We start from the raw sequence: 10,474 nt of genomic DNA on the forward strand, positions 1-10,474 counted from the left end.
TACAGAAGTCAGACCAAAGCATCAAAGTCCTACTGAACTCCATTCCTTTTTTTTTTTTTTTTTTGGCACTGGGGATTGAACCCAGGGGGTGCTTAACCACTGAGCAACATCCCCAGACAGGGTCTTGCTAAGTTCTTTAGGACCTCAGTTGCTGAGGCCGACCTTGAATTTGGGATCCTCCTGCCTTCCAAGCTGCTGTGATTACAGGTTTGCACCACTGAGCCCAGCTCCATTACATTTTTAAAGGCATCTAACTATAAAGAAATACTGGACTACAAAACACAAAAAGGGATACACAAAATGTTTGTGTCAATTGTATTTATTGCTAGAAACTTTAAACTTTTTTTAAAAAAAAGTGTTTGAAATGTAGATAATATAGCAAAAGACATCCAAGAAATCTCATTTACAAAGTGCTGCAAATTTGATAATTTTATGTTGCTGTTAACTCAGGAGTAACTCTTGGATGAACAGATGTAAGTCCTTGAAATACCCAAAGCATGACAAAAAAGAATAGAATATCTAAAAGAATATACAAACACCCAAAAGGGAACTGAGATTCTGGCAAATCGGTCATTAAATGAACTGAACTTTAAGCATAAATTTTAAGAGCTCTAGCTTTAGGTGAATTCAAGTTTCAGCCAAACTGACTAGAATCAACATGTTTTGCTCCCTCCTGCTCCCCCCCCAACCTGAGTTTTGGGGTTGCAGTGTATATAATTTGAGATCCCTCTGAGAGATGGCAGGTCTGGAGCTACTGCTAGAGAACCAAGTATAAGAATGACCTGAGAAGAAGGGAATAACTGTGAGTGTATGCAGGCAAGCACACACACATGTATGAATGCACCCATGTGCACATATACTGGGCTGTAGGGCTCAGTGCACCTAAACCTGGGAGTGTGTAGGGAGAGGGACCAGCCTGAAGCTTCCTAGACATCCCGCCCAATAAGCTACACACAGAGAGACCTGCTCATTACCTCCCCAACTAAGCAGAAGAGCAACCAAGTACAGGCCCACATGAGTCCCTGAGAAACAGGCAATACCGGCAGCAGGGCCACCAGGAGTTGGTCTCCATTCCCAGCAGAGGGATGAGGAGCTTTCCTGGTTCTTAGAAAGAAAAAGGCTAAGAAATAACTTGTTAATAAAGTCCAGGATTTCCACCTCTTCATCCAGATATAGAGATAGGAGACTGTGACCCAAGTCTGATGCCATGTGTGGGTCACAAAAAATGAGGCATTCCCACGATGTCCTCTCCTCCCATAATCGAGAACATTGCTTGACTTATGTACGAACATACACTGGAGATATACATCATAATCAGACGTCCAGAAAGCATGGAACCCGTCTGAGCATATGCAATAGATCAGGATGCACATGTGGGAAGACCAGTCATCCCCACCCTGGCAATCAGAATATTCTTACTCCACATCCATTTGGAATGTTATGTTCTTTGGGTCCCTGGCCCTTGAGGCCCTCCCCAGAGGACTATTCTGCCAGGATTGCAATGTATCCTTGCCTCAGCCTCAGAAGGGCCCCACTGGCCAGAGAAATTTGTCAATGATGGCGATGGCAACAGTGGTGACTGCAGCTCAGACATAGTTGGTAGGGGGCTGTCGGGCATTGAGTCGCTGCATGTGACAGCCGTGGCAGAGCAAGTGCCCATCTAGAGGGAAACAGCAGCAGCCTTCCTCGTCACTCAGCTGCATCCGGCAGTCCTGGGGAAGAAAGAACCTAGTTCACCTTTGCCCAGGAACCCTGGACACTGAGGACATCTAAGAGTCTGCCCCGCTCAACACTAGACTCCTAAAGACTGGAAGTAAGGGTTGGGGTTGGTGGGTAGGGCTTGCCAGTGGGAAGTTGGAAGAGAAACCTAAGAAATACCTCATCTGGACACCAGGTGTCGCTGCAGCTGCAGAAATAATGAGACAAGCCCCCATTTCCAGCAGTTAGCAGGAGTTCCCTAGTCTTAAAAAAAGTCTTGAATCTGGGGAAGCCAGATTCAGAGAGACTTAAATACTAGGAATAGAGAGAGTGACTGGAGGACGAGCAAAAGACCAGAGATAAGTCAGGACACCTTCCTGGTTTTCTCCGAGAAAGAAGCATACCTGTTCTAGTACTTAACTCATCCCCTCCCTCCCAATTCCATTTTTCTGCCCTGGACCCCAACACTCACCTCACAGTGGTAGCACTCAAAGTGATAATCACGGTCCATGGATATCACCCTCACAATGTCCTCACAGCCCTGAAAAATGCAGACCCCCATGGAGATGAGAGCAGCATGGCACCTCCAACTTCCCTCCCTCTGCACAGGACTCCTCCTGCACCGATAGGAAGATGGACCAAGGCCACCAGAGTCTCTCTACAATCAAATAATCATAGGTAGCTTTGAGATGCTTTGGCAAATCCTCGGGGCACTTCCCCTCCCCCTCCTTGGTGCTTCCCCCATGCTCCTATGTGAAGAGAGGGGGTAAGCGGCACAGAATATAAATAAAGTAGGCCAAACTGAGGGCAAAGAGGACCAATAGGGTCCGATTCCTCAAGGGCCTTTGGCTTCCCTCCCTAAGCATACCTACAACTTAAATCATCTCTGGTTCCATGCTACCAGCCTTGAAGATTCTTTCACCTTTTTCCAGCCCCTACTTTGGGATTCGATGACCTCAACCTCACTGAAAGCTCTCCTCTGTTGGGATTGGGATGGAAGATATGGAATCTGAGCCCCTTGAGGCTATTGGACAGTCCAGGCCCGGATGTTAGGGTCAGGGTGGTGACCCCAAGAGCAAAGTCACACGGGAATCTTCCTAGAGTGCATTCCTCAGCACCACCACTTCCCAAGGGAACCCAGGCCACATATCCTTACCCTTTCTTAGAGGCAGCAGCACTGGCTACCTTGCAGAAGAACCCAGACATACTGACCTCTGAAGGGAGGATGGGTTGACCACAGGCTGCACACTTAGGGGCATAATTTCTAAAAGAAAAAAACTAGTGATGAGCTGAGATTGAAGAATCCCTGGACCCAGTTCCACATGACACCCCCAGGGTTGGACTCACTTGTGGTAGTCAGTGACACAGTACACCTGGTTGGAGAAGTCCACTGTGAAGGGGACGCCATCTAGGCACTTGTTGCAAACGATGCATCGGAAGCAGCCTGGGTGATAGGACTTCCCCATTGCCTGAAGGATCTGGCTCATGGGGTGGAAGAATTAGTTAGTTTCCTTCCAGCCCCAGCTCTCTAGCTACCCTTTATGTTCCTTACTGCTCCCACTAACCTTGTCCAACCCCTTCCTGTAAGCTTACATGTAATTTGAGGGGACCAAGGAGTCTTAAACATAGATGCCCTGTAAAAAGTAGTAGAGACCAACTGAGTCATTAGAGTTCAAACCTGGCTACAATACTAGGATCACCTAGGGAGCTTTTAAAAAATTACCAATGCAGCCAGGTCACAGCAGAGCTCACCAGTAGTAATCCCAGCAACTTGGGAGGCTAAGGCAGAAGGACTCGAAAGTTCGAGACCAGCCTCAACAACTTAAAGATATGCTCAGCAATTTAGCAAGACCCTGTCTCAAATTAAAAAATAAAAAGGACTGGGGATGTAGATCAATAATTTAAAAACAAAACAAAACAACAAAACAAACACCAATGAGTGGGTTCTACCTCAATCTTCTATCACAATTCACAATTCTGGTGAGGGAACCCCACATTAAACAATATATTATATATATATTTTTATTCTTCCCATGTTATCTGCTAGGCTGCCAGGATTAGATTCATTGATCTGATCCAAACCCTTCTTTTTATAGAAAAGAAAACTGAGTTTTAACTGATTCAACCAGTATAAGAATAGGGATTAAGACCCAGGATATGGGGTTGGGGTTGTAGCTCAGTGGTAGAATGTGCACCTAGCGCGTATGAGGCACTGGGTTCGACCCTCAGCACCACATAAAAATAAATAAATAGAATAAAGGTATTGTGTCCATCTACAACTAAAAATTAAATAAATAAATAAAAAGACCCAGGACACCACACTTCTAGCTCAGGCTGGAGGGCCTGGTTGTGCCTGCAGCATCAGAGAAAGGTCAGGTCACAGAAGCCTAGGATGGGACTCCATCTCAGGGGGATAGGGAAGGCACTATAAACAATTGCTCTGGGGAGGAATGGCAAGAAGGTGATTCATCTGGTGATGGGTTTCTTTCCTGCAGTTTCACAGGATCAGCAGAAGACACATCCCCTACCTTCTCCAAAATCAAGTGACCACAGACACAGCACTTCTCAGCTGCTTCCTGAAACCCTGAAAACTAGAGAAAAGACAGGTGGATGTTACCAGCTGAAAATGATGGGCAGAACTCTGGTGGGTTGCTAATAAGGGAGTTCCAGTGAGAGCCAGTTCCACATCCAGGGGACCACTCACTCACCAGATAATCTTCCTCACAGTACACAGAGCCGTTGACACTGTAGAAAGCCTTGCAGCGCAAAGTTCTCCCTAGAACCAACGGAGAGGAGCTTGAACCTATCCCACAGCCCAGGCACAAGGCCCACTCTGGTATTCTTGCTACCCAGTGATGCACTGTACAGGCATAGTGTGATTAAACTGCCCATTAGTGCTTTTCCTTCCCACACCCCTCCAATTTGCTTTGACTGCATTCCAGCCAACTTCTCTCCTCACTCCTTTGGCTCCTGCATCCTCAACAGTTCTCTACCATCCTCCCCCAAATGAATGCTTTCCCCTCCAGTGCCCAGTACATAGAAAGCCACCTGGGAGAACAAAGCCAACTGCATGCTGGAATACATAGAAAGGATTTCTGAGCTAGGTGCTGTACAATGTGCATGGAAAAAAAAAAATCACATTGTCGAGGCTGGAGTTGTGGCTCAGTGGTAGAGCGCTTGCCTAGCATGTGTGAGACACTGGGTATGAGCCTTAGCACCACATGAAAATAAATAAAATAAGATATTATATCCAACTACAACTAAAAATATTAAAAAAAAAAATCAAATTGTCACAGCCTTTCAACCTAGGAGTATCTTTGCCTCAGCACAGACATCCTGTGCTCAAAGACCTGTCTAGCTTCTTGAGATAGACTATGGAAGTCAGGACATACTGGAGTTACTGCAGGAACAAAGTGCTTTGTTGGGATCAAAATGGGTACCCTTGCCTGATGTACTGGTCTGTTTCCTCAAACTTGGAGGGACCCAGAATCTTCAGGATCAAAGGCAGCCCAGGACTTTTTGCAAGCAGACAAGGCAGGACCATTTCCCATCTGACCAACTACCCAGGAACTGCTCTGTGCTGTCTCAATTGTCAGGGATGAGGGAGGAGTGAGAACTGGTGGAGAATAGTCAATTTTCCTATCTTTCGCCCTCTTCCCATCAAAATTTCCACTTCCAGCTGTCTGGTAGTTTAGAAGACCTGACTTAGAAACTCATGACATAGGGGAGGAAAGAGAAGGAAAGACAGACATATCCAGAAGAGGCCCTATAAAAGACAGATGGAGGAGCCTAAAAAGAACCAGGCAGAAGCTGGGGGAATGAGAGAAAAGCTGAGTGCTGGAGTCAGACAGGCAGAGATAGGAGATTAAAGGTTTAGCAAAAGAATCAGAATGGGTAAGCAGTGGGGAAGGGGTAATGAGAGGTGAGGGAGGGCGGGGTAGGGGGAGTTAAGGCTGCTGGGAGCACCCCCCCACTGAGGGCCTCCTGAGCTAACAGCAGCAGCGGGCATTCCTGGAGCGTGATGTCATCAGCTTGGCATGGCCTGGTGGCCTGCACTCTAGCGAGGTGGCTGAACTCTGACCAGCCAAGAGAAAACCCCCTCTCCGCCCCCCACAGCTCCCTACTCCCCCAGCCCACACCCCACCCTTCCCACATTCCAGTCTTTCACTGTCGCCCCAGGCAACTCGCTGCCCAAGACCAAACCCCACCAAGGAGAGACTGGAGGGCTGGGCGGGAGTCCAGGCTGGGCAAGCAGGGAGGCACAAGAAAGAGGGAGGATTGGAGAGGAAAGAGGCTGAACAGGGGCAGGGAGGATGGACTCCAGAAAGCAGACCCAGCATGGGGGAAGGAAAGCCAGGTAGAGCTGAAGGGGTAAGCAAGAGAAGGTGGGGCAGCTGTGGGCCTCCAGATACATGGTAGGAACCCAAGTTCCCAGCAAGGTCTTGAAGCAAATGAAGAGGCTCAAGCTCTTCCCTGGTTCCCCCCAGCACTTGTAAGCATGGATGTGGGGAGAGGTAGGGGGAGTACTTGAGTGGCAGCCACACTCACCACAGGAGCAGCAGACAAAGCACTGGGTGTGATAGAGACTGTCCAGGGCCTGGCAGGCATTGCTCTGCCCATAGATGCCTTTGTTGCACTTGATACAGGTGCCTGAGGGGAGAGAAGAGGTTGTCAGCATCACTTCCACCCTCTCCAAACCCCAGTTCAAATCCAGGAATCCCCAAGCTTTCCTGAGTGCTTTTTCCTGATGTGTCAGAGGACACAGGCTCTCTTTACTGGGCTCCCTCCTGAGGAGAAGAGCAAGAAATGGGATGTAGCAAGGTCTCTGGAGGGGTAATTCCATTCTTGTTTATTTTCTGAGCATCTATTTTGTGCCTAGTACAGTACCCAATTCTGAAGAATGTCAAAGATAAGGTCCTTGGCCTTCAGATGTTTAGTTTCTGTTAAGCAGAAAACACTAAACAGGCAAGTCTGGGACAAATGGTCAGAGATGCACAGGGGCCCAGCAGAAGACATGAAAAAAAAAACTTCCTACAGAAAGGAAGTTAGGCCCAGGAGGCCTCTCCAGAACTTCAGTTTTCCCATCTATAAAACAAGCTGCTATTGAGGTATGGAATGATTTCTCTCTGATGCACACTTTCAAGAACAGAGAGTAGGACCTCGCTCAGCAGAGGGCCTTGTGAGCATAACTCCTGTGTGGAGGTGGCTGCTGAGAATGCAGGGACCAGGTTTGCACAGGAAGGGGGAACGTGGCAGAATCCCCAGTGCCTCCCTGCCATCTATCACACAAGAAACAGAGCTGAGCTGCAGTTCCCCCAACATCCCCTACTAAGATACATGCACCTGGTCTGGCACCCGCCTTTCCTAGGTGTGTTCTTTCTTCCCTCCACTCCCCAATTCCAGACCCATGAGTGAGGGCTAGGGCCTGTCTTTGGGGAGCAGATCCCAACGGGCCCGCCCCACCTTTCTCCCTGGGCACACTGCCACACTCCCTGCCTGTTGAGGCCCATCCCAGTCTTTGCCCAGGGGCTTGGGAGCCTGTGCAGCAGCTGCAGCAACTGATGGGCCCAGGCCTGTCCTGCTCCCACCCTCTGGCAGCTGGGCAAGGCTGAAGCCAAGGAAGAGGGCCCCTACTAGGGGCAGCAGTAGGAGGGTACAGTCAGACTAGGACTGAAGCTGGTAGGGGGCTCTGTCAGGAAAGACAACCTGATGTCCAGGGATAGGAGACCTCCATCTCCAAATTAAAAATGTGTCCTCCTCATGGAAGAGGAGATCTGCCTAAGATTGCCATACCAGGGGTCTTGTCAGAGCTATTCTTTAAGGAAGCTTTAGATACTAGGGAAAGACAGGAGGAAACTGCTCAGGCATGTCTAACTTACCTCCTCTCACCCAACATATCCACACCTAAAATCATCCTGCTATTTTATTGCACTTTCTCTGAGTTCCTTTCTTCATTTTGGCTCAGATGGTTTAGCCAAAGAGACTTATTTCTCAGATACCTCTCCTAGGCCTCAAAAGGAAACTGCTAAATGGGCCCTGTCACTCAGTCTCCTTTGATCAAAATAATTTAGCATAACCTGCTCTAGGCCTTCCTTTCCCATGGTGGGAGAAATGAATGGGCTAGGGGTTGAACTATGCAGGCCCTTCCATCCTGCACGTCTACTACCTCTGAGCTTCCTCTCCAACTATCTCTCTCTGGCAGCAGTTCCTCTCCCTATTCACATTTCTAGCCAAGGACTTCTACAGCCTGGAATGGAGGGCAGGGATGTGGATGGTGAGAGAGCAGGGGAGAAGATACCTGGAAAACTGAAAAGGCCCACAGTTCTGGGGATTGAGCCCTCCTCTACACCATCAGATTAGCATTACTTTATATGATGAAGTAGTTTGTGGGGGTTAGGCTAAAAAACTGTCTAAAATCCCACTTTACCCTCTAGCTGAAACATGTAATCAATCAATACTTCTTCAACAAGTATTGTGGGTGAAGGAGGCCACCACCAGGTTTCTCTTAACAGCAGCAGGAAGAAGGGGCTACTTTCAGCCTGAATTCTGAGCAGTTAAGGCCAGAACTCCAGGCCAGATTATTTTTGGCAGTCACACAGGGTCGATATCCATCCAGGGTGATAGTTGTCCAGTGGTCAGGACTTTTGCCCTCACTTCCAGAAGATGAGGAAACAGGCTGGTACCACCTGATCTCTGCTTCAATGCCCATGCGCACCTCGTCAGGACTGGGGATGAGCAGCACCTGGGTCCCTGTTTTCCGTTCCAGGGAGCTCCATCCTTCCTCCTCGGCTCCATTTCCCAGACAGCGGCCACGGTTCCTCGTGTTCTAGGAAGCCTTCCCCCCCACACACACGCCCAGATCCTGGGCGCACGAGCGCACCCCACCCCTCGGCTGCGGTGGGCCCCGCCCGCGGGCACCTGGAGCGCCCGGGCAGGAGTCGGCACGCAAACTGCCCGCCCTCCCGCCCCCCCACCCGCGCATTCCCCGAATTCCTGCGGGCGGAGCCAGGGCCGGGGTGGGGGCGCGGCACGCTGAAGCCTGTAGGGGCACCGCCGGGAAAGGGGAAGTCGGGGGGGTTGGGGGGATGCTCTCACTGCTTCACTAGGTCCCCTCCTTACAAGGCCTCCAACAGCGAAAACCTAAGGTTCTCTAATGCGTGAGAAACTGGGGCTCACGAGATAATCAGGGGGCTTGAATTTAGCCCGGTCCATTTGCAACCCTGTGGGAAGGGGATAGCACTCTGAGGTCCGCCCCCATCCATCCCTCCGGACTCTTTTTTCTGGTCCAGCATCTCCTCCTTGGACCCCGGGACACAGGCAATTTGGGCCGTCGGGGCACTGGAGAGCCAAATGCTGAGACGGATCCCTCTCAGTCCCTAGCCACTTCACTCTCACTTACCGAAGTAGTCCTCTCTGGCCTCTGGCTCTCGCATCCGGGTCCGGGCAGCCTCCGGAACGAACGGACCCTGCGTCTCCTCGAGACCCGATGGTTCAATCCCCGAGGGTTCCCCGCGGGCGCCGGCTTCTCGCCCACCGGTGCCTACCGTCAGGCGCAGCAACGCAGTTAGCTCGTCCTGGTATCGGGCGCCCGCGGCGCAGTCCCCGTAGCCAGTCACCGAGTGTCGTCCGGGTTGAGTCCCACGTCTCTCCAAAGGCCCCGCCGCTCCCACTCCGGCCCCGGCTAAAGCTCCGGGGCTGCCCAGAGCCGGGGGATATGAGTGGCGGCTTTCCTGGCAGCCGAACCCCCGCGGGCCAGCCCCGCACAGTCGGTCCAGGGCGGCATGGAGCTCCGGGTAGGCAGACGGGACCCCTCCGGCGGAATAGCCGACCAGAGCCCCGCTCAGGGGTGGACCAAACAGGCACGGCCCTGCGGGCAGAGGGCTCCCGTGGCGTTGGTCGTAGCCCATGCTGATGCCACTGGTACGATTACTGCAGGGCCGGCTACCTCCGGCTCCTCCAGCTCCCGCCCCGTCCAGCAGCAGGCTGCCGCGGGGACTGGACGGCTTACTCGCGTCGCTGGCTGAGCTACTGGCGAAACTGGAGCGGGGACTCAGGGCCGGAGCCGTGGTCTCCAGCCGGAAATCTGGGGGTAACGACTGAGGTAGAGGCAAGGCCCGGGTGGGCGGCGGTCCCCCGGGAAAGGAACCTTCGTAGCGCTGCGCCTCAAAGGAGCCGCGCGGGTTCCGCTCAGCGTCCTGGGGGCCTTGCTCCCGGGCTGGCTCCAAGGTCTCATCCCCGGGTCCCCCAGTAGCTCCTCGGGGCCCTGATTTCCTAGGTCCCCCCAGCCCACTCAGGCGTCCCTTGCCCGGTCCGGGGGTCCCATCAGACCCAGACCGGCTAGCTTCACCCTTTCTGCGGCCGAACTTGGCGCTGCCGGAGTCCGAGAGTCTTAACTTCTCTAGCAGGCGACTGGCTTTCTCCCCTAACCGCTCCATACCCTCGGGCCTGGGGCCTCCAGCCCCCTCCCCACCTGGCACCCTGCAGGGTCTCGGCGGCCGCTTCTCTTTCCCTGCAGCCGGACTCCGGTTCCCCAGGGGCACAGGATAGGCACAAGGGCTTAGCGGACGGCCCGGGTTTCCGGCGCTGGGAATCCCACAGCATCCCCCAGAGGGAGGGACTGCGTCCTCCCGAGCATCTGGGGTTAAGCGGGGATAGAAGGGTCTGCAGCCACGGCTGTCCCGTCCGCAGGTCTACCAGTTCACGCGTCCACTCGCCCCACAACTAGACTGTTCTGGGCCCCCGCCCCCCTAGCTCTCACACTCGGCACAAACCGAAC

At 52.0% G+C, this 10,474-nt stretch overlaps 1 protein-coding gene across 1 annotated transcript; it reads right to left on the reverse strand.

The window, feature by feature from the left end:
* Positions 1 to 168: 168 nt before the first annotated feature.
* Ajuba (ajuba LIM protein) lies at positions 169 to 10,474 on the reverse strand. Its single transcript, XM_076848163.2, has 8 exons — positions 9,098 to 10,474; positions 6,247 to 6,348; positions 4,407 to 4,474; positions 4,227 to 4,289; positions 3,046 to 3,176; positions 2,911 to 2,962; positions 2,171 to 2,239; positions 169 to 1,712 (listed from the first exon to the last, which is right to left on the reverse strand). Exons 1-8 carry the CDS (start codon positions 10,131 to 10,133, stop codon positions 1,587 to 1,589), a joined length of 1,647 nt encoding a protein of 548 aa, XP_076704278.1. The 5' UTR covers positions 10,134 to 10,474; the 3' UTR covers positions 169 to 1,586.

This window comes from Callospermophilus lateralis, chromosome 3 (assembly GCF_048772815.1).
Source record: "Callospermophilus lateralis isolate mCalLat2 chromosome 3, mCalLat2.hap1, whole genome shotgun sequence".
NCBI classification, from domain to species: Eukaryota; Metazoa; Chordata; class Mammalia; order Rodentia; family Sciuridae; genus Callospermophilus; species Callospermophilus lateralis.

Bases quoted from the DNA above. Each gene is read 5' to 3' on its own strand.
- Ajuba (XM_076848163.2), bottom strand. From the start codon at position 10,133: ATGGAGCGGTTAGGGGAGAAAGCCAGTCGCCTGCTAGAGAAGTTAAGA. The intron at 4,475-6,246 runs GTGAGTGTGGCT...CGTTGGTTCTAG, and splicing joins CTTTGTCTGCTGCTCCTGTG to GGAGAACTTTGCGCTGCAAG. The intron at 4,290-4,406 runs GTGAGTGAGTGG...TCTTTTCTCTAG, and splicing joins ACTGTGAGGAAGATTATCTG to TTTTCAGGGTTTCAGGAAGC.